This window comes from Paramormyrops kingsleyae, chromosome 3 (genome assembly GCF_048594095.1).
Source record: "Paramormyrops kingsleyae isolate MSU_618 chromosome 3, PKINGS_0.4, whole genome shotgun sequence".
Taxonomy (NCBI): domain Eukaryota; kingdom Metazoa; phylum Chordata; class Actinopteri; order Osteoglossiformes; family Mormyridae; genus Paramormyrops; species Paramormyrops kingsleyae.
In genome coordinates, this window is record NC_132799.1 from 14,913,564 (window position 1) to 14,937,832 (window position 24,269).

At 48.8% G+C, this 24,269-nt stretch overlaps 1 protein-coding gene across 13 annotated transcripts in view; it reads right to left on the reverse strand.

The window, feature by feature from the left end:
* The window catches only part of LOC111839944 (fibroblast growth factor receptor 2), a 39,396-nt gene extending 15,742 nt beyond the window's left edge, over positions 1-23,654 (reverse strand). The window contains exons 1-10 of one of the 13 annotated variants that reach the window (XM_072709707.1): positions 22,861-23,654; positions 19,375-19,631; positions 14,011-14,277; positions 13,240-13,314; positions 9,923-10,092; positions 6,807-6,930; positions 5,336-5,526; positions 3,741-3,885; positions 2,093-2,289; positions 1,112-1,251 (exon numbers count right to left, since the gene is read on the reverse strand). In XM_072709707.1, the coding sequence (XP_072565808.1) occupies positions 1,112-1,251; positions 2,093-2,289; positions 3,741-3,885; positions 5,336-5,526; positions 6,807-6,930; positions 9,923-10,092; positions 13,240-13,314; positions 14,011-14,277; positions 19,375-19,555 (1,490 nt within the window). In that variant the 5' untranslated portion in view covers positions 19,556-19,631; positions 22,861-23,654. Of the gene's footprint in view, positions 1-1,111; positions 1,252-2,085; positions 2,293-3,740; positions 3,886-4,744; positions 4,884-5,335; positions 5,527-6,806; positions 6,931-9,922; positions 10,093-13,239; positions 13,315-14,010; positions 14,278-19,374; positions 19,632-22,860 lie in introns of all 13 variants that reach the window. The other 12 variants (XM_072709703.1, XM_072709705.1, XM_072709702.1 and 9 more) reach the window with 12 other exon arrangements.
* Between the last annotated feature and the right edge of the window lie 615 nt (positions 23,655-24,269).

The following is a 24,269-nucleotide window of genomic DNA, read 5'->3' on the forward strand; positions in this document are numbered from 1 at the left end:
CAACACAGCCCTGGAGGCAAACAGTAATGACAAGTAAAAAAGTCAAGGGGTGGGGGGGGGGGGAGGAAGGACAGATTGCCTGTCCATCTGTCTGAGCAGCAGAAAATTAAACGCAGCAGAAAACAATCAGGGATCCACCTTAAATAGCCACAAAACATACAAAGAACTTTATAGGAAAGTTAGAGTCATAGATAAGTACAAGACACTAGAGGGTGATCCCACTGGGAGAAACTTTCATGTTGTCAGAATCACAATAGGGTGCAGCGTGAAACAACAGTCGCGCTCAAAACTGAGCCAGGACTATGGTCCAAATCGATCCAAAATGGCTGCCAGGCTCTCCGTCTCACGTTAGAACAGAGAGTCCACCCACAGCAGTCGCTCCGCTCCCCAAGTCCAAAGAGAATCAGGACTTTCTGCACCCAAGGGAGAATTTTTAATATTGCGCAATAGTGCCCCCCCCCCCCCACTTTGCAAAATAGTACACTCCACATGTAGGTAGTTAAATAATTGTCTGTGAGACAACGTGACCTTTCTGCTGTGCTTTAAGCGCAGCCCAAAGCCGGTGTTCACATCGAGGCTCCGCTGCTGCTTTGTGAAGTGAGTCATAGTTTAACCAGCAGAAAAATAATGGCAAGAGGTGGGCAAATTCTTACAGCAGTTTAAGCCTAAGAATTTCCATTAATTAGGAATTCTTTTTATTGTCCTTCAGCTCTAAGCCTGCAGATTACATTTATGAGTGTTTAATGACTTGGAAAGAAACAGTGAGTCAACAACTTACTAGTATATAGTGCTGATAAATGATTAATGGGCCTTTATCAAGACGTGAGGGATTAATAGTTTGCGTGAAAGTCTTGTGTAAAAGTGCACAGCGGGAACACCTGGCTGTGTCAATGTCATGGGAACAGAATACGGTCCTGGGAGGCTGCATGCGTGTCCATCTTGGCTGGAGAGACACAGCACTTATCTGGAGGACTGGGAAGCTTTTCAAACCCAAAATCTGTCAGCTCGCGAGGCAACACCCAGCCGAGAGCAGAATCTGGCCTGAAATGCTGTGTGGATGTAGAAAAGGAGTCTGAACAGGCAGGACGGGGGGGGATGGGGGGTAACTTACTTATCCCGGGAGAACTCCCAGCGCGGATCCTCCGGAAGATCGTATTCCGGGATTGGGTCGTCATGGGCTGAGGATCGGTGGGTGGTGATGCGTACCAGGGGGGTACTGGAGTTCATGGAGGAGCCCGAGTCTGCTGACACCTACAGGGCAAGAGGGGTATGGCTAATCACCTCGAATCTCTGCTGATGACCTGCTGATAGGGGCTGGGGGTGGGGGGGGGCTGTGTCAACTAAGACTGAAGGGATGTGTCTCATAAACTATCATCGAAAATCACAAATAAGTGCAAATAATAAAACCACTAATACCCTGAATTGTGAAAAGCATATGTTGTATGTAGAGATTAGTGTCTCGTAAGCTGTCAGCAAACAGTTCTCAGAAAAATGGTGGCCCTTGTCCCCAGAAAGACTGACAGCCCTGAACGCCGCATGTCCTTCATTTCTGTTCTTACCTGGACGGAGGTGTCTGTCTGGTGCCCTGTAACCTTAAACGTTACATTGTTTTCTTCTCTCTAAGGCAAAGTGTTAATTACACAGTAACAACATGCAGTAACGACCAGGCCCGTTTCCAATGGCGACCAAGCTCCAAGACCTTGAGAAATGACATAATATGCTTCGCGGGATTGATTCCAGTGTCAGATACTGTTGGGACCGTCAAAATGATGATGGTGACCATAATCAGCAGGTCTTTCACTGCTGCTATTGAGATGACTGACTGATTGGTCTCATGAGTTTTAATAGCTTGCGTGTGTCATCATTGTTCTCATTTGCCTTCATTAAAGCATAATAATGTACCTTTTTTATATTGCTGAATATTTCATCGCCGCTATCCAAGACCCAATTTTTGTGTTTTTTTTTTTAACCACTGCTCCCCCTGCCTTATTCCACGTGTCACTGCATGTGAGTCCACTCAGGAGTGTGAGGCATGTGTGCTGGTGAGCGGGATAGTAAGGGGTCTGCAAACTCTTTATCTACTTTCTGTTACCTGGCGACGCAGGGGAATCTGCTTGCTGAGCTTGTGCACGGTGGGCTGGCCACTGAAGTCGGGCTTCTTGGCGGTGGTGCGCATGCGACACACGACCACCACCACCACCATGCAGGCGATGAGGAAGACGCCCACGCAGTAGATGGCGATCTCAACATAGTCAGGTGATGTCAGTCCCTTGACCTGCTCCTCGGGGACTGCTGTGAAGGTGGGGGTGGGGGTTACGGTTAGGACCCAAGTCAGAGGCGTGAGCCCCACACAAAACAAGCAACCTACAGACAGGCACAACTGGGGACAGACCCTGAAAAATCATCTTCTACTACATCTGCTAAAACAGCTAAAAAGCTAACAATTCTGGAATCGCTACCTATGACTGCTATTCAACCTCAAACACTGCAAATCTGACAGTAAAACTCTTTGATAAACAGAGCAGAACTGTTTGCGGGTGGAGGCTGTGTGTCCCCTAACAGAATTCTTTATTCACATACACACAAAAAAAATAAATAAATAAAAATTCAAATCAGACCACATACAGGCAAACAGAACAGCCAGTGGCCAAAACTTCCAGACACCAGAATTTCAATATAACTCTATAAAGCCACATAATGCATATCTCACAGAATCCACAAACGGGGCCATTGTGCAAAGTCGGGGGTCATGAATCCCCCTATTGTTCTGTCCTGACCGCAATTCAGACAGACATGCAGAAAATTCATTAACCTAATTAAAGTATCTGTCAACGGAGTGCGACCCATCGCAGGAACTTGCAACTAATTGACTGCCTTCATCTAAAGCTTTGCACACAATTTTAAGTGTTTCTACAAACAAAAGGTAGAGCTGCAGTAATCAGACTCTCGAAGGTCTAGTAAAAATTAAAATTCTGCCTCAAAACATCCAGGCACACTGTCCACCTCACAAATGGCTTTGACCAATCCATAACTCATTCATAATGACAATCAGGCTCTGGTTCTTGTGATTATTTCCCCACCCATCCCCCCAGCAGTGACACACAGCCCCCCTCCACGCAATGCAGGCCCACAAGTCCTGCCTTGTGACCATCAGGTTAGACACAAGGTGGTAACGTAAGCAGGTAATGAAATAACAAACAGTAATCTGGTCTTTCTCAGGAGCAGAGCGCCACTCTGATCGAGCTGGCGGTCAGTCCTCTGCATGAAAGAGGAGTGACATCACCATTCGGAGCAGGGTGGTGCACCGTACGCCTACCAGAAGGACGGACGGAGAGATGCACAAACAGGCATGCAAGCAGTGACTCTAGGCTTGTCATGGTTTTACATGCTTTTACGACAAGCACACATCCACAACACCAACAGACATCCCTGAGAAAGACAGCCTGCTCCCCCTGGCACAAAGACCGCTGAACACTCCGGAACCTTCCATTGCCCCCTTTGCCCTGGGGTTGATTAACTTTCTACACAGGGGTGCGATGCACAGTCTGACAGGCTGACTATTATGAAAACTATGCACTGCAGTTCCTGAGATTGGCAAACAATTACTGAGGTTCATCAGTTCAGGTGTCCTGCACTCCAGAAACTGGAGCGGGCTGTCTGTTCAGAAATAATCAGGCCATCAACAGAAGCACCGAGCAAAGGAAGAGGGCAAGAAGAGAGGAGAATATAAGGATATATACCTGGAAGAACCGTCAACCAAGCAGAGTGAAAGGAGATCCCGATAGAGTTACCCGCCAAACACGTATACTCCCCCGCATCCTCGAAAGTGACATTGGGCAAGTGGAGAACTTCAATCTCCTTGTCCGTGGTGTTAACACCTGCGGTCTGGGAGGGGTGGAGAGAAAGAGAGAGAGAGAGGTAGAAGGAGAGGCCGAGAGAAGGAAAGAAAAGAACAGGAAGCGACAGTAGGAATGCCGAGAGGAGTGGGGAGGGGGGGGGGGAGAAAGGAGAATGGAAATGGGGGGTGTGGGAGTTTGAAGTGAGGAAAGGGGGAAGAGGAGAAGAGGAGGACACACAAGAAATGAGATAATGAGACCCAAAAAACCAGAGGAGGCAAGCAGGAGGACGTCCATCGCCTGATTTCCCATCTAGAGCGTAGATGGGGGCTGAGGGAGAGTATGGGAGGGGCAAGGCCCCCCCCCCACAAAAAAAACATCAGTCCCAGTGCCACCAGATTGGAGAAGGGGGATACATGAAACGGGGTCATACAATAACAGAGCACCACACCGGCAGTGTCCCGTCACCCACCAACGGCTCCCAGCAGCCCCACTGGTCACGACAGGCTACCTCATGCATTTAAAACCACAGATGGACAAAAAGCATGGAAAAGATCCGGCTGCAGGACCTGAGCCTGCCCCTCCTTGCCCATTTATGGACTTGGGGGCGGGGTTGATTGTGGATGGGAGAGGCAAAATTGGGAAGGGGGTGGAGTCATATACAGGAGATGGGGGGGGGGGGCAAGACTTAGGGGCAGCAGGTTGCAGGGTTTTTCCATGTCAGTACAAACCAACGTCAGAACAACCAGGCCTGACCCCAGAGGCGACAGGGAGAGCGAAGCCAGGCCTGAAGACAGGAACCAAAACCACCAAACCAGAACCAGCCAGTGACGAGCCCCAGAGCAAAAATAAATAAATACAAAAATGGGGGCGCGGTCAGAGGGTGGGGGGGCGGTACTGCCTTTTACCTGAGATCACCGTCAGCCAGCCGGACTGGCTGACCTCCCCAATATAATTGGAGACTTTACAAATATACTCCCCCGCGTCCTCCTCGGTGACATTGGACAGGGTGAGCATCTCTACATCAGAGCTGTTAATGCCAGACCGCTGGACAGCAAAGTAAAACAAAAAACACCCACAGGAACAAAAACCAACAGGGGAGGGAAAGAAAACGGCATTAAAATCAGCTCGCTGTTCCATGTCAATCACAAGAATATCCGGCACATCAGCTGGCAGTGGGGGAAACAGAGCAAAAGACTCATTGAATGTTGGGTTGGAAAAACTATCACTTTTAATGTAAAATACTGAAATAGTGGTTTCTTTTTTGTTTGCAGGTGTCTCTGTGGGGCTTGATAAATTGTTCGGAAACCTGAGATAAAAATTCAAAATAAGAATTTTTGAAATAAGCAGAAATAAATACTTGAAATCAGTTTGGATGAATGTACCGAGAAAGGCGGAGTTGCCCTCGCACACGTGAGCACTGCCTGGACGCCGAAGGAGGGGGGGGGGCATAGACAGGGCAGCGGGGAGGAGGGCAGTGGGGAGGGGCTGCACTGTACCTTGAGGACGCGCACATAGGGGTGTCCATCGGGTCCGTAGCGGCTGCCGTTCTTCTCGATGTGCTGCAGCCACTGGATGTGGGGTTGGGCGTCACTGTACACCTTACAGACGAAGCGGGCATCCTGCCCCACATGCACTGTGATGTTGGCTGGCAGGCCGGCCTGGAGAATGGGCCGGTGTGGGGACCTCTCTGGTGGGGGGGGGAGGGGGGGGTCACTCAGAGCCATATGCAGCTTGTTGTCTTACCTCCCTTCCATTAGCTGGCTGCCCCTGACCTGCACACTCCTGGACCCCACCCCCCCACCACATTCCTCCCTCTTCCCTTCTTTCTCACGTTTCCCTGTCCGCACTTCAGACACCCTTAACCACCACTGCCACAGCTTTTAGAAACTCTAGCCGGCCCCCACAGCTTAGTGCTCACTGGAGAGACTAAGACAGTGGCTCACCGAATCCCCTTTTGGGGTGGGCATCTCCTGATACACAAACACACTCTCGAATGCGACCCCCTCCCCTCCCCACCCCACCCCCTCTGTCCTAATAATGGGCTGTTTTCATTATCTGCAAATCAGACGACAAAGTCATGGCTGTGACCCAAAACCCGCTCACCCGTTTCAACTCAGGACCAATCGGTCAATTAAGTTGTTAGGGAAGTGTTTTCAGGTGCTGGGGTGGGGGCAGTGAACTCTGGGTAAACTGGCAGTCTGGGACCCCCAGGGGGTTCTGGGGAAACAGATTATTTTTTTTGGTGGGGGGGGGGGGGGGGGGTGTTTATCGTGCAGGATGGATCCCACAGGTTACCTACATGCCCTCAGCAGAGGTAATAGCAGTGAGCCTGTGCTAGTCCAGCGATGCCACCCATTTCGCCGCGTCCTAGAGGCACGCAGTGTTGGCATCGCCCTCACCCTTTGCAATCAGGTGCCCGGTGACACGTCACCACATTGACTCAAGAGAATCTTTGCCAGCAGCTGCCTCAATTGCCATGTTAGCATTAGCCGTGCTCTCTGGCGGGGCAGGCTGGGTCTAAAGGGCTAAATGCTGCGACGTGGAGCTGGGATTGTCGGTGCTCGCTGAGCGTGAAACAAGGGCTCCACTCCCCGCTCGCTAGCACGGAGCAACACGAGGTGCTTGTGTGAACCGCCTCTCTCACTCACAAACCATCCATCCAAACCCCCCCCTCCAACTTTCTGCAAGCTTAGCAAACTGATCAGTCATTAGTCTATTTTGAGCTGAACTGCTCCTGTGAGTTTATCTTTGGGCTGCTGGATAGTGGTTTAGCCAGAGGAACAAACTGTGTTTCTGTTTCTCTATCTCTCTCTCTATCTCTCTCTCTCGTTTATTCACACAGAAACACTGGAAAGCAGCCTTTTTATACCTTCTTAACAAGCATTAGATACATTAACCCAAGTCTCTGAGACACAGGAACTCTGTAGTCGCTCCTCCCCCCAAGACCAGTCTGGGCAAAGCACTCACCCACTACGTCCAGTGTGTAGGTGTGGTTGATGGATCCGTACTTGTTCTCCACCAGACAGGTGTAGTTGCCTTTGTCCGAAGGAACCACACTCTCCATGATCAGGGTCCAGTGCTGGTATCTCACCTGCAGACAAACCAAGGCAGGCATTCCTTAAGAAGAAGGATAAACCTTAAACCTTAAACCTGCTTTGCAAAATGGTGGAGCCCTGCCTCAACACACAGAGGGAAGAAAGATTACCTAGGCAGAATGCTATAAACGTTTTTTTAGCTCACAAATAACTCTTTATTTTGTTAGGAGAAAGGAAAATTCTAAGATACCGACAGATTGATGTAGATAAAAATTTACTGGATTAATAAAAGAGGGGAAAAAACATTCCTAACTCCAAGATCACCTCGCCTGCTAATTCTTTGACAGGCAATGAAAACACCACAAAACAAACTCAAAATAAATGTAAAATATACCATAAATATTGCTATTGTTATAAGTCAGATTTAAAAATTTAAAGCGTGTTCAGCAGGAGGCGTAACACCTGTAGTCGCTCAGCTTTTCAGCGTTAGGGTTTCGCATAAACCGTGCAAACACACCCTCATACTTCTGTTTGGTTTTTTCGCAGTATTTGCTGATATTCCCAAATCGATTCGATATCTGTGCTGGCAACGCAGTGAAGAAGGGCTCAAAAAGTGGATTTAATTTATGGGTAGTATTTTTTAATCTCCCAAAAATCAAAAAAAATATATATGTGTGTGTGTGTTTGTGTGTGTGTGTATCTGGACTTATGAGGGGTGGTGTGGGCACTTTCGTGTTTGGTTAGGGTGGTGTCTGAAGAGGTCTGAGGGGAAAGCCAATGAGGAGAAGACCACAGAGGGGTCACCAAGCGACAGACTGGGCTCTGGACCTCTGACCTCGAGGCCCCACGCAGAAGCTGACCCATGCAGGGACGGCGAAGCAGTTTACAGACTGATGCCAATCAACATCCATATGGAGTTCCTCACAATTAGCTGTTGTTTAGTTTCAATATTCTGAGTCTGTCTGTACCCTGTTACGGCACACTTAATGGGTAGTGCTTCCAAAACCACTAAGTGACCCAAAATCTGGAGAATCTTCAAGAAAATGAAGGGAAACGGACATTCTTTTGCAGGAATTATCACCGTGCGTTTCTTCGAACGTTCCAAGCCGGCGACTTCCTGAGAGGAAACTCTAATTAACACAACAACTTCCTGCATTTGTTTGAGCTTTCTGAAGGACTTCCATATTCTGCGGGAAAAAACAAGCAGTTCTTACGGGGCACAGGAGGACGTGATGGAGTTGGCTAAAAAATAAACCATCCAAAAAGAAAAGAGCAGGTAGCACGCGGCCTCCAGGGCTGAAGGTTCGATTCCTGCACCTTCTTCTCCTGTCTGGGTGGATTTCCCCTGGGTACACTGGTTTCCTCCCACAACCCAGAAACATTCAGCTGGGTGAACTGGTATCTCTAAATGATTTTGTCCTACGCATGGTGTCCCCTGACTCAGGCTGGCTGAGACAGGCATCTGATCCCATGTGACCCTGTACTGGATAAGCGAGGATGGAGAATGGGTGGGACTGTGTGACATGCTATATGTACACACACACAGACACACACACACACACACGCACATGTAGGGTAAACATATCCTTATGGGGACCGCTCATTCATTTCAATGGGAAAAATGCAAACGCTAACTATGACAACCTTAACCCCTACCCTGCCCTAACCATAACCATAAGTAACCTAACAAGTTTTTGCATTTTTAGTTTTTTCATAGCAGTCACCGATTTTTATAAAATAGAGTTTTATGGTCCCCATAAGGGAAAAAAAACGGATATTTATCACGTTATGGGGACATTGTGTACATAAACCCGCTCGCACACACACACACACACACACACACATTCACGCACCCACATACACGCACACACACATACACACACGCATACACGCACACACACACACACACGCATACACATACATTCTCCTTTTGATTGGGAGAATCATCAGAGCATATTACATCATTTTAATGCATATTAAAAAATCCATCCATTTCAAACACTGCTCCAGCACAGGGTGGGTCTATAAATGAATATTTTGCTTCTTTATTGAGGATACAGACTGAGCTGACAAACTGCTGGAGACGTTCTCTGATAAAGCGGAGTGATGAGCTCAGCCATTAAACACGCTTTTATTCCTTTTGATTAAAGTTTAGGGTGTACAAACAATTCAGATGAGGCCCCAGTTTGTTCAAATGAAGAGAAGTTCAATTTTAACCAGAGATCAAACCTCTGCGGAATTTCAAAGTAGGGACACTGAGATCCCAGTCTCGGGGGGTGGGGGGCACTTCCTGGGATTTGCGGCCCAGGTCCCACCCCCTGCAGGTGAGTGTAGTAATCCCCCCCCCTCCCCAATTTATGTTAGTGTATATAACAAGTCCAATATTCTCCAAATAATAAGAGAGTAATGCATCACTTTCACATATTTTTCCACTTTATTTCTAAGCGTTACTCTGTTGAACCATCTCTTGCCCATTCAGGAGCCCCTAGGGGGTTTTCTGGGATAACTAATCCACAAATCCCAAACCCTAACCCTATCTTAATCCCAACCCTCCCCCCACAAGGAGCAGTCAGTGAAGGAGAGTCTGATGGATGAGCTGTCAGCACCAGGGAGTACGAGGGGCCGAGATCACAGGGCAACTGCCACACCAAAATGAACCCCCCCCCCGTGCCCCGTCCCCCACCACACCGTAGGGGAGCTCATTTAGGGTATCCAACTAACTCAGTCAGACAAAAACACTACAGACCCCATAAGAGAATTCAGACCAACTTATTATGAAATGATCAGGTTTTAAGCAAAAGCAAATCACCCCAAGCACTACTTTCCCCAACCCAGTTTCCTCTGCAAACAATTATAAATCATAGCCATAAACCTCACTGGTTACTATAACAGACTGCATTGAGGTGGTTTTCCTACACATCAGCCAATCCCATCCTAGTATTTTAGTCACATGTCACGTTCCATCGCACTTTGCTGCCTTAATGAGAGCTTTTCCCAGTCTTTCCAGCCATTTCCCAGAGTCCCTCCACCACATGGAAATTCCCCTACCTTGTACCCTCCCATGCGGTCCTCTGGTCGGAAAGGTTTGCCATTCTTTTGCCAGTGCATGGTGGGTTTGGGGTTCCCTCCCGCCGCGCAGCGGAACTTCACCGTGTTGGCCGCCGGCACGGCGTGCAGCTTCTTCTCCATCCTATCTGGCAGGGTCCAGTAGGGCGCCCCTGCAACACGTAAAGAGAGGGAACCGAAATAAACACACAAAGACAAGGATTCCAGGATCTCAAAGCTTAGACCACTTCCCGCCATCTGGAAAAGAAGATGGAAGCAAGCCACCACCTGGAGAAATGCAAAGGTGTGACCAAAGGGACCTGGGGGGGGGGGGCGGGGGGGCGCTTGCATGTATTCTCCTTTTGATTGGGAAAATCATCAGAGCAGAAGCAAGACACGCTAACCAGACCATCACATCTAATTTCAGTCCATTCTCTGATATTCCTTTCGGCTCCAGTGTTCCAGTGATCTGTACTCAGTGATTCTTATCTCTGGGGGAGTTCTGGATCTGCACCGAGAATAAGGTTTCGGCACATCAGGGCCCTCGGATCCGGCCGCAGGCCACATGGGGCTTGGAAGCGGATTCGTTTTTGAATCGCGGCCCGTGTCCAGGAGTCGCTTCAAACCGCGTACTTCTTTCCAAACAGCCCTCATGCCAAAAATGCCCCTTGATCCCCAGACTCCTATCCCTTGCCCCTAAATGCACTTACTTAGGCAATACTTACAAACATGAACAAAACAAGAGTAATATACTGCAGATTAAAAGCAGTGCTGTCTCCTTCTCCCTTGTTCCCACTCTCTCAGATGTACGCACGCCCCCCCCCCCCCCACCACACACCTGTGAGAATGACCCCCAGTGACATGAGCAGATGGGGGGGGTCAGCACTGCAGCATTCCCAGGGCCTCCATTCTTCACACTTACAGACTTACAGACACACACACACACACACACACACATCTGCTTTCTCTCGTTTCAAAACTTCCCTCTTTCCAGACTTGTGGGACGGCCATCAACATCCCTTCCAATAAAATCCAGTGCCATGGGACCAACGCAGTGCGCTAGTGATGTTCAGTGTGGCTCTCTTACCATCGACAGTCTGTCACCTGTGCTGTGAGAGCCCTTGGAAACGCCGGCTCCCCCCTTCATGATGTATACCACATCCCCCCTTGCCTTCGGCCACCTCATCTACATTTCAGCCTTCCATGGTTCATTCCAGTGGTCCGAGGTTCACTCTACCACCATTGGCTCATTTCTTAATAAGCTCAATACATCTCACCAATATTTTACCAAGCTTAGAAATACCGATCTCGTGCTAATCTACGCTCTATTAGCAGGTCAACTAAGACATCTAACCAAAAAAATCTTGGGTTTGTCTGGACTGAGCAATTCGAAAAGAGCCATAACCACGGCCAAACAAAATCTTTCCCTGGGCATCAAGTCTTTACAGAACAATACTAGGTGCCATTAATCAATGCCAGAACACCCAAAAAGACAGATCCTTTGGCACAGATCGTTAATAAATGAAAGAGCCCCGAGGTAAATCCAGCCTGCCAACATGTAAACTGGCCAGCCAGTGAATTTGTATGTCAGAGTCATCTTTGTCTCCACGAGAAACCACTTACCAAAAAGATGGAACCCGTGAGTGGAGTAATGTCCACGTGACATGTGCATGTGAGCGTGCCCCCCATCTGAATGTGTGTGCCCCCCCCCATCTGCATGTGTGTGCCCCCCCCCCATCTGCATGTGTGTCCCCTCCCCCCATCTGCATGTGAGCGTGCCCCCCCATCTGCATGTGTGTGCCCCCCCCCATCTGCATGTGTGTCCCCTCCCCCCATCTGCATGTGTGCCTCCCCCCATCTGCATGTGAGCGTGCCCCCCCCCATCTGCATGTGTGTGCCCCCCCCATCTGCATGTGTGTCCCCTCCCCCCATCTACATGTGTGCCTCCCCCCATCTGCATGTGAGCGTGCCCCCCCCATCTGCATGTGTGTGCCCCCCCCCCCCATCTGCATGTGAGCATGCCCCCCCATCTGCTTCAAATAATAAGACTTATTGTTATTCTGTTAAAAATCAATCAATCATCAACCCCCAACCACACAACTCCTGGCCAAAAGACAAAGCTTTCTATCACAAACTGTCAACAAAAACCAAACACGGCCAGGGTGGAGGATTCTAAATATTACAAAAGCCTTGAAGCCCAAGCCCATTAACGGCCTGAGCCTCGTGCCAAGGGCCTGTTGATGATTTCTTAATGGTGCACAGGTTCTGTCCTCCTGTAACTCTTGGGAGGTAAAAGCAGTCATATTTGCTCTCCCTTTTGCCTTCCTGTTGTTCCTGTTGGATCATGGTCTCTCCGAAGGGAATACCGCAGCATTCCGAGTTGTAGGAGAAACCCAAACCACTGCAGGCTTCAAATCCCAGTACCCTCACCACCCCCCACCCCACCAGCTCCAGCCCCTCCCCCCTACCCCCACCAGCTCCCCCCTGCAGACACCTCAAGCCCTGCCCCGGCCCCAGGCCGGAATTCCACAGCACACGGAGAGAGGCCCTGGGCCCAATCTAAACCAGACCCCTACAGTTAAAAAACCCTACACCACACTTTTTCCTTATTAATATTCGGGGGGGGGGGGGTTGAATTTAAAAAAAAAAAAAAAAAAAACACCACATGGAATTTGAATAACACTGCCAAAGCAGATTTTGATCTGTTTCCAGAAATCTCATAACCACCAGAAATTCCCCCTCAGCCCAACACCCAATAGCTAATGAATTTTTGACAATTACAGCTCGTTCCTGGACAAATGGGATACTCAAGGAAACACAAGACTTCACAAAGGACCCCGCAAACACCCCCCAGCCTCGGAAGAACCCAACAACGTCATCCCTTTTCTCAGTGGACCCCCCCATAGAATTTATCAAAGCTTAATGCAAAACATTTCTGACAACAGGTATCTAACACACAACAGATGGACGGCGTTAGCAACGCATGAGACGAGCCACGCTCTGCTCAGGGCTCGTCTCTCCCCGCGTCGCATTTAAAAAATGCATGGAATCCACTGCAGTCTGCGAGCCACACTATTGTGGGGATGCCTGACCGCTAAAGCATCAAGCGCCACTTTCCGGGCCTGAAACGGCATGAAATAGGCAGGACCTGACAAAATAAGGCCATTTTCAAGACCCAGAAAGCTCTTAGAGACTCAAATTCAAACAAAAACCCACTAGAGGTACAACGACGACGACATGGAGGTGAGACCAGGACAGGCTGACGACAATGACACACTGACAGAGGTGACAGGAAGCCTGAATGTGCCCTGGATACTCACGTATCTGTTCCCCGTCTCCGGGGATGTCCTCGGAACGCTCCGTGTCGTCCTCGTCGTCGCCAGACGAGATGGCATCTGAAGAGGAGCACACAGTTACCCCCTGCCGCAAGGGAGAACCATGACTACTGGGTGTGAGCAAGCAACACTCACACATGTGGGATCGCAAGCCTGGCGGAGGAGCAGGTCCAAGATTCAGCGCTCGGTGTCAACGATCTGTCTGTCCACTAACAACAAACCTGTCTGAGCGAACTGATCTTCAGCTAGTGTATCACTGTCGGCTTACATTCATCGCATTTATGATGCAGTGAACAAGACTCTGACAAACCCTAAACCTCCACCTTCTCAACGGCCTCTTTGCCCGTGATGCACACCCACGACAACCCCGTCCCACCGGCGCCACAGAAAACACCGACGAGAAGAAAATCCTAGAGACACGATCATCTCTGAACGAGCGTGCCGACTCCGTCCGCAGGTAGGATGAGGGTCAACAGGTGTCGGCACCGGTCTCTACACGGTTCTGCTTTCTGCTGCTACGTGACATTAAGGGGTCGGCGGTAATGGATCGGCTGGCGGGAGACACCAACCTCGCTGACGCAAAAGGAAGAACAAAAACAACTATAGTACCCGCCGACGATCCAAATAGCAAAAACATGAGGGTATCGCGAGAGGCTACAGGAAGGCACGGGTCATGCTGGGGGGCCGCTCTGCACTACCCGTGGGGGGAGAGGGGATGGGGGCGGCCTTCTTTGCTTCCCGAGCTCCCGGCCTCACCTGTGACATTGACGATGAAGCAGAGCGTGTTGCTGCCCGGGGGGCCGGCAGTGCTGCACGTGTACAGACCCGAGTCCTTGGCGGTGGCATCGCGGATCTGCAGCAGCTTGTGCTCTATAAGCGTGCGGTTGTTGGGCCCCAGCAAGAAGCCGTCCTTCATCCAGGTGACGGTGCCCGCCCCAGGCAGCGGGCACCTCAGCATCAGCGGTTCGCCAGGGTGCACCGAGCACACCTTGGGCTTAGAGATTTGGTACTTTGTTGGAGGCTCTGCGGGGCGGGGCGTGGGGGAGGCAGAGCGGTGCACAGGGGAAGGGGTGTGGAGGTTGGGGGGGGGGGGGGGGTGCACGGGAAAGACAGAAACAGAGGTGGGAGAGGAGGAACAGGCAATAGGGTGAGAAATTAAAAACACCGCAATCCCCTAATACAGATGCCCGAATCAGAGGAGCCCCGACAGCTGTGATTACAGTGTCCGTAAAACGCAAAATAAAAACAGCATGGCAGATTACGGCAGACGGCGGTCAGCCAGCGACGCACCCCCGCACGCATCCGGCGGCCTCAGAGCATGCGGTTATGGACCAAGCAAGCGCACGTGATTAGACAGGATTAACCCCATCCTGTCCTGTCCACCCACCACCGGCAGAGCGGCATGCTGATGGCGTGAATACAGGCGGGGCTCGGGGGGGGGGGGGGGGGGGGGCGCAGTAGAATGAGTGAAGTGGAAGCTGCTTTCTGCCATTCCACTCCAGGGGGGTGGAGGGGGCAAAATAAGACTGATGTTTTGGACACATGGGCAGGGGGACGGGAGGGACCATCGACGTGGAAGAGGGGGGGTGTTTGGGTGTGTTCTCACAAGGACCGGCCCACAGCGACACGCGGAGGCGAGCGCAGACACGTCAAACCTCATGCGTACACGATATAACATGCTTTTCTCCCGGCGCGTAAAACCGCAAGACCCTGTGCTCGTTATCCGAAGGAATCCCGCCGTTTCGGCGAGCGCGGCACTGAAAAACATCGTTAATAGAAAGGTTTTTTTTTTTTTTTGAAGGGCGGAGAGTTTTACGAGAAGCATGATGGAGAGAAAAAAAATAATAACTACCAACGACAACCACAAAAGAATCAGTATGAGAAAAGAAATCACATTTGGCTGAGGAATGAAAGTCAAAATTACAGATATTGAAAGACTCCCAAGCTTTCCTGTTCCAACACACACCCCCTGAAACATATTCTCCCTCTATTGTGTCCAACCTGCCCCCAACCCCCCATCCTTAAGCAGGAAGGGAGAGCCATTATGCTTAAAGAGTAAAGACAAGAGGCCTGGGTGTGCGCGGATTTAAACAGTCCCCCTGGCACCATGCCCCACAAAGGTATGGTTCCGGTGATGTGACTTATTCTCACTGCGGAAATAATTAAGCCGCAGCCCCCACCCCACTCTCACCACCGAATGTGTGGTCTCAGTGAAAGACGTCCCCGCTGACTGATGGGACCCCTCCCCCCTGCCGCCAAGCCAGAAGCCCTCACTGTTTACTGTACTCCTGTTTTATTATCGCCTGCGTGGTTCCACCCGCAACAACATCAAAGCTCTGCACACAGATTTATTTCTGTTAGACAGAGAGTGAATCACACACTAGTGTCTGTCTGAGGAGATCACTGAAGGAGCCCACCACCTTCCGGAGGGTAACAGGAGGGGGTGCTATTTGGAGAGGACCCCCTGTGGACTGAGAGACTCTGGACCTTGCCAGGAGAAACCAGAGCTAAAAGTATGAATGAAATGGACTGGAAAAGATCACAAAGGGGTCATCTTGTGTGAAGTATCTCATTTATTGATGCAATATAGCAAAAAACAACTAGAAGTCGCTTTGGATAAAGTGTTTTTGCTAAGTAGCTTAAGGAATTAATTAATAACAAAGGGTAATGGGGAAGGGGGGTTAAAAAGCACCTAGGTGGTTTCTTCCTGGATCTTGGGGGGGGGCAACCAGGCAACGAAATATGTTCTTCATTATCTATGCTCAGCTGTCCTTCTTCTCTATAGACAATCCCCCTTTACTTCCCCCTCTCAGGTCTTGCATCCGCTCCCCCCCCCATAACTTAGACTTGCCCTGACCCCGGGATGACCTGGTCGACACCCTCGGGAGGCCTGATTCTTCACGGGAACGTGGAGGCCATCCGGAGCTCACACTGCCAGGAGCGACACCTTCTTCCTGGCAGATTCTTCCCACAGCACGGCTTGTCTGGGAAAAGTGACGCAAGCCGGCGGACAAAAGCCCCCCCTCGCAGGTGGTGACCGCCACTGAGCAGATAGCCAGTCCGAATGACGTCCCACGAAAGAAAAGCATGCAGGGCTCACGTATCCGGCCTCTGAGAAAGCAGAAGCAGCTTCCGGAATGACCTTCCCTGAGAAATCAGAAGCAGCTTCCGAAATGACCTTCCCTGTCCGAGCGTAGACCAGCACCCCACATGGCCACACGGCCGTCTGCCTCCGATCCTCCAGGACCGAGTCAGGAACGGGCCGAGAGCCTCCGAGGCTGAGCCTCATCTTCTAGCTCTAACTCTCAATTCACAGCACAAATTCAAACAAATGATATTAATCCATCTACTTCATCCAGGCAAGATCCAACCTAATGTAGTTGCCATGTAAGCACATGTAGTCAAACAAACAGCAAAACAATACAATGAAATCACAGCTAACGTCACACCTTAAAGATGTGCGACCTTCTGATTTTAGCCAAATGTGAGGCTAAAAGCAGCCCGTTAACATTCTAAAGTAAAGTTTTAGCTCCAGCCACTGTTTGGTAGAGAATTTCCCAACGGCGGTACATCAAAATCCATGGGAAAGCCAAGCATCTGTGCGTTACACAACCACCCCAAGCCCCCAAATCTCACTCTCGCCGCTCCATCCCCATCCTGAGAGTGACAGATGGGGGGGCCTCGCGACTAAAGCGGGACAAATGCCGGTTCTCTCTCACTGTCTCCTACCCAAACATGCTCTGCCCTTCATGCTTTCTGCTCTCCTCCCCACACGCTGTCACTCTCGTCATCTTCCTCTCTACTTTCTCATTCACCCCATCCTCCCCACTATCCCCCCCCCCCCAACATTCTGATCTCCACTCCTCTCTGATATCAATGGCTACAGTCTTGGGCATCTCAGCCTCACCTTGGAGCTATCTAGCCCTCAGTAACACACAGTACCACAAAAACCTTCCGTTCAAAACTTCGAAACCCCAAAGGGCAGCACTGGAAAGCAATCATCCTATCACCTTTAAGATCTGCTACCAAAGGCATCGACCCCACAACCATCTGGCAAACTTCTCTTATTTTGGTCCTGCAAAGGACAACAGCGAATCTGCAAACACCACTTGCAGGCCACAGCAGAGGTCCTGCTCCTTGATCAAAGCTGATTTGCAACCTTTTCTGATCGGCGGGGTGAGAGAGTGAGAGGATGGTCCCCTCAGATTCACAAACCAAGCCACACGCCAGAGTGCCTCTGCACTGCGAAGGGTTTCTCCTTCCAAGTGTCCGGCATCTGCATATTAGACAACGCGAGCTTCCCATCTGCCTGGCCCAGCACAGCATAGATTGCTCAATTCAGCACGTTATCCAGCCAAACTGACACAAAACGGCACAAAATCCTTTAAGACCCCAGAGTTCCGCCCCCCCCACCCCCACCCCCTTCGCGGCTCTCTCGCACACTGACACTCACACCTAGAGTTCGAGCTTCCCGATTCTCTGTTTTGAATTTCACACGGAGCCCGGGGGGCATGCAAGGAAGAAAGCGGGAGGGGAAGGGAAAAAAAAAAAGAATGGCGAGCTTGCTTTTCGACTCGTTCGTCCGGTGGGAAAACGGTGCAGTCCCCCTTTTCACCTCCAAACAAACACAGAGACGTCTCAGCTCATTACCACCCCAAAGCCACATAATACTGGTGTTCAATGAACAACAATTACCCCCTCTGTGGGCGCGGCCCATAGCCAGGGAGCAATTTTGGCACAAGACTGGGTGTTATTACCAAGCACCTTCAAGAACAATGGTAACTACAACGCCGTTCTTCGCCTCGCCGTCAACAGGTCACAGAAACTCACTGGAGGATTGAGAAGGTGTTCTGGTCACATGACCAGACCTCCTCCGCCTGCATTATCACTGCTTCTCCCTCCTAACGCCTTGCTGTATGACTCATAGCTCCTGCAAAGGCAACCAGTGTCGAAAATGCCACTTTCAGTGTACGAACTGCACGCAAACTGCAATGTAACTGAGGATCTCACCTATTCCACAGCGCAGTGTTATTTAATCAGATTTGCATGCTAGAGGATTCGGTTGGTCGTGGCACCGTTAAAATCAACCATTAATGACTGACTAGTATAACCAGTAGCTTCCGTCACTCCCAACCACACCACCCTAGCATTTTTCTATTGCTTTTCTTTCCAGATCCTCTTAAGAAGTTCCATGACTTGGGAATTGAATGTCAGAGTACTACCCCCAACCACCCCTCCCCCAAAAGTGTTACCATAAATTGCAAGAGATGAAATTCGGGATAAGTTTCTCGTTACAAACATGGCCACCCTTTGAACCCTCGCACTGGCGGGATGGCAACCGAAACACAACACACTGCCTGACCTTGATGCATGCTCCCCCCCCCACCCCCCGAGGGCAGAAAATCAGGGGCCGTTTAATGAGTCACATTGAGCCGCCCCACCCTTAAATTACCGAACTGGTTACGGCCTGGGAACAAAAGGTGAAGGAGCCAGACTTTCCCAACCCACACAATGACTTTAAACTGAATAACTTTAATGGCAGAAACGGACGACGTCTAATGGGGGCTGGAGATGCTGGGATGTCAGAGCCTCACTTTCCATGGCTACATCTAAACCAAAAAACCACAAGTCTCATTATTAAAGTGCCATCATGCTCCTAGAAAATTCCTGATATACTGCACTCTGTATGGTACTGATATTTGTGACATTTTCACATGAAGGAATTTGCTAGAAATGACTGCTGATCGCTATAGTGTACAAACACTGAAATGAGGGGGAGATGCCCTAGTCATTTGTAGGACGTTCCAGTCTGGGAAAAGTAAAATAAAGTGCAAGAAGGTCCACAGTATCACAAACAAACTTCCAATTTGGACATTTCGAGTCAAATGAAGTTGAGATGATAACCCCCCCCCCCCCCCCAGCCCATCAGTGGTGGTGTGTTTCTCCTTTGGAAACAGCAAACATCCTGTCACAATCTCATCAAATCCCCCCCACCACCCCCACTTCACACATGGAGGGATAAGGAATGGGACACTAAAGAGAGGGCAACCATCTCTTCACCACTCCTGGGCCCCTAAGCTGACTCTCCTTCCGCCCAAGTGACCCATGCAGCCTGCTCACCCTCAGGCTCCGGTGTGGTGTTGTCTTTCTCGGTGGTGCTGATGGGCGGCCGTGCCCCCGAAGCCGTCACCAGCGATAGCAAGGCCACGCCCAGCAGCCAGAGCCACGCAGACATCCCGTCACCGGGGGCCGGGCGTGCCCATCCCCCCCTCCTTGGCCTCCCCCTGGACAGAGATCCCATCTGAGGAGTTCCACCCAACCATGAACTGCTGGCTGTCGGGCCTGTCACTCACGGGAATGCCCCCCAGTCACCTGACCTGGGTAGGAAAAAAATGAGAGAAAGAACATTAGGTTTGGGTAACACATAGAACTTTCCAATCAAACATACTGGGTCTATTACTATTACAAAACAAGGAAATATCCCCAACTGCTCTGCTTCTATTTAAAAGCTCATTCATTTATCCAGCAATAACTTGTTTTAAACTTTCCACAATGCCCGTCACAAAGCTCTAGGCACCCAGTAGGAGATCTGCTCTGGAGGCAGATAGACAGCGAGCTAGGTGTAAAAAGTGCACAACTACTCCTCTCTTCAAGAAAGAAGGAGGAACGTCACACTTGGGGGGGGCACCATGTTCTGAAATGCTGCAGAACTGGCCCTACCACAGACATACCAGAGTGGTGATGCAGGCCCACTCGCTCGTACACCGAGCTACACCTGCGCTAACGCTGCCTGACGGACTTTCCGCGCTCCCTGCCGCTCCCGAGCTTGCCAGGCTGTTTAGGGGAGCGCTTCTCGTCCGTGTTCCCGCTAATCGTCCAAATCTCCGCTTTCAACCCATTAAACTGCCTCTTATTTCTTCTGTGTATATAACAGCTTCCTGCACTCGCAGCAGACAAACACCGCGTTATAAATAAGGACCCTCCATCCCCGATGAAAAGCACACCATACGACCAGCCTCATACATTGTCGAATACGAATAATCACGATTTCGTGATTATTTTCGAAGCTGAAAAGTTTAGAAGTAAAGTCGTCAGCATATCAAATCTACAATTAATTTTCAAATGTTTTGTTTTCAAATATATTATGCTGCACTTCAAATAAAGCAGGATTCAAATAAAACAAGACTGAAGTACCGTATGAGGGACGCTTTTTGTGGTTTGTGTTGCTTAACGGATTTTAAAGACTTTCGATGCTTCGTCCCAAAAAAGAATTTAGTCTGCAGAACGGGTATTTAAATGTTCTGATAAAATATTTAGCCGGGTAGATAAGATGTAATGTTATCTAAACTAAGGGATAAAGAGCCTGCTTTGTGACTCAATGTGCAGTTGAAGAAATAGCGAAAGGCTGGCAAACGGCGCCAGGTCAGATTTAAGATCTTGCATGTACAAGACGCGTGACATTTTTTTCTTCATTTATTTGCAAAAAGCATGCAGCCAATTGCAGCGTGACTTTAGTTTTATTGTCAATGGCATTGTCAATAAGTTACATGAATATGAATTTTACTATTAGGCCTACCCCCTTTTCCAAAAATGTCAGTAATAGCTTACTTTCCTACAATGTGTAAACAAAACAGCCTATCTATCTATCTATCTATAATCACGAATCGATCCAACGACTAAAAATTTTTACAACGAGGTAAACACGGATGTAAAGACAGATGTGTCAATAATGCATATTACAACGTACATATGAGATTCTTGGAACTGATTGCAACATTGCGGTACACGTCGTCCCAAAGAAATTATGCTACTGTCTGTAAATCATTACTCGGTGGACGGGTCGACAATCCATGTGCACACCTAATTGCATTTTATACATTAATTGCCAGACTATTTTCGTCCCTAAGCAAAAGCCATCTGCCCTAACGATTGTTATTGACTCAATCAATCAAGAGTGAAACGATCGCGACAGGAAGGCTACAGACAGATTATCCCATAGCAAGCCTCAACACTAACATATGAATTTCTAAGATAGTCCTAATTTTGGCTTGTTTATAGTGTAAAACCCGTACCTGGCCATTGTTATACATTGGTATAACGTGCAACACCATTTACCCAGCGCCGGGACACCGGGCGCCACCGCTCTCACCTGCGCCCTTTCGGCTGCAGCTGCTGATTTTACCCTGAAGCCATGCGGATCGCCTCTTAAAACGGGCCAGGTGTCCCATTTTCCACCCCCCTTTTCTGAACTGTCGGGTTAGCAGTCTTATTTCCCACCCGTTTATCCCTCTTTCTGAATTGACGGGTTTCCCACCATTTCCTCCACATTTTCCTAAACACACGCACTGCGGGTGTATGAGCAGCTCCACGGATTACGGTTTTATCGTTTTAAGACCCTAATTTGCGACGAACTGCGTTAAGTGAACAAACAAACCATTACTGAAGCAATCCGTGAATCCACACACCCACACAGCGCAACTCCGGATACTTAATTGCAACAATTATTAAATATTTATTTAACAAGTTAGGGAGCTGATGTTACAATTGTTGAGTTGGCAGCAAGTGTCTAAACTGATAGTCTACTGATAGTTGTTATTGTAGGCTACAATGTATTTGATTGCGTCAATATTCAGTATGTAATAAAATGTTGGTTTTCTGAACATATTTTTTCCGTGCCATGCTATTGTGGAGGTGTGCTGATTTTGTGCAAGTTTATATTTCACCTTTTGCTTCTATAGAAAAGTCAAATTCGTACAGTTCGCCTAAAGCCGCTAAACTCAGTCACCAAACTTATTGCATCGCTATTGAAATTCAAATTAGTTTATACAATGAAAGCGCTCAGCGCGGTCCGGCAGCGTTATGATCACCGAACAGGCAAACTGCGCGTTACTTAAACTCATACAATAAACGCGACAGAGCAAATGAGGTAATGTCCCTAATAGGTGGGCTAAATAAATCGATTCAAACATAATTAGGCCATACTTTCCATAAATTGCCACTAATGAACTAAATGGGTTTTTACTACGTGGTTGCAAAATGCCTGCATTTTTAAACGTTCTTAAACTCCAAAATTGAGAATAGTATGAGATCGCAGTTTTACACGGGCGTTTGTACAAAACTGTATCAGGTGGTGACGCCACAACTGCCTTCCTCATCTTCACAAAGTTCTGCAACCAGATTTCTCTTCTGACTATCTCTCACTGCTCAAGATTAATCCAGCGCATACCAGAAATCCAGCCATCATGGCGCAAAACTGGCAAGAAATATTTACAATTCGTTTAAAAACATACAGGGCTATTGGACGAAATTTGCAAGTTAAATACATCAATTTCTGATACTGAGCTACTTGCCGACTTATACATAGCCTATATAAATAAATATAAAAACACAAAAACAAAACCATAGTTAAAGATATAAAATGCAAATATTCCACTTCTCAGTACTTCAAGAAACCTGGGAACTTTCTGGGAAACAAAACAAAACTCTATTTTTAATTTCAATTTGCTGGACTTTATTCAAGGATGCTCGCTCTTTGGGTTAAACACGACCAACTTTCAGATTACAAGCATTAATCGTATAATTTTGCACAAATGGCTGACGGGTTACCTTGATGCACTAATGTACCGAGTTTGATCAGCATGCACGGAGCCGCAGGCGGCTGCATGGGCCGGAGAGAGTGCACTCCTGACGGTGAGATTTCTCTCCGCAGCAGCGCAAATGCCAAGCAGTGATTTCTGAACTAATCCGAAATCCGTCAAGATTCCCTTTTCAAATGAGGAGAAAAGCCCCCAAAAATCCAAATTACACCCAGCAACTATTATTCTTGAAAAATCCAGGAGATTGTACATCCAAAAAATGGTAGCGGATCCCAAAAACAAGTCCACCAAAGTTTCTCCAACTGTTTATTGCTTCTTATGAACAGAATAGGATTAGACGTTCATTTTTTCGCAGTAATGTAAACTTCGTGAAAATGCACCATTTGTTGCGAGTCTGGGCGTGTAAAGCGAAGAAGACTCTCTTTTTTCCACGTCCTCCAGCGAAGACAGGATCCATTAATTTCGGAGATCCTGGGGGTTGCACGTCTCCTGCTCCTCCGAGAATACTTGTTCTAATCTCAAACGCTTTGTCAGGTTTACAAAGGGCTTCTTCTGCCCCCCCTCCCACCTCCCTTACGTCCCCACCAGCTCCGGCTCCAGCCCCCTCCCCTAGGTTCCACGGAGCGTCACTCCCCCTGAAACCTGACCCGTTTTCGGGCCACGGCTTTCCTCCTCCGCCTATCAAGATCGGTGCGCCCCCACCCCCGTCTCAAAAACGCCGGAGCTCCGCTCTCCGTCTTGCTTTGACGGGCCAGCTACGCTCGGCTATGCGGTCCCTCTGCTTGGCCGAGCAGACTGCTTAACTTTCGGGTCCCACGACGAACTTTATCGCAAGGCTGCCCCCCCCAACCCGCCTGCGTGAACCTGCGCTCCTCGTAGCAATGGCGCCCCCAAGTGGACAGTATTTACAGTACACAGTCAACAGGCGCGACGCGGCTGCTTGAGGCAGACACGTTAACTTCAACAAAATGCATAAAAAAGAAGTGATCATTTTTGAGAATGTTCCGAAAACATTAAATATAGGCCTAGTTATTTCAACAGTAGGTCCCCCTTTGACACCCATTATCCTTATTTTCCGGGAACACAGCAAACGTCCTTCTTTGCAACCTGTTATTAAACTGATATTTTCCTAATAAAATCTGTTATTCGTTTAGTTTCCTGAAAACTAGCCTGCATGAGTGTATGAGCTATAATACAGTCTGTTGTCCACTGGTGTCTGACTTTCAATGAATAATCATATTTCTCCAATTTTTTGTTTAAAAACAAATTATATCTCCCAACCAAACACTGTCGTGGTAATAATTAAGTAAAATAATTAAATGTCTCCAACCACAAATTGTCTGTTCAACAGGCCTACAGTCTGCTCCTGCTGTATAATTTGCCCGAAAGGCAGTGACGTCAGTCCTGTTCAAAATATTC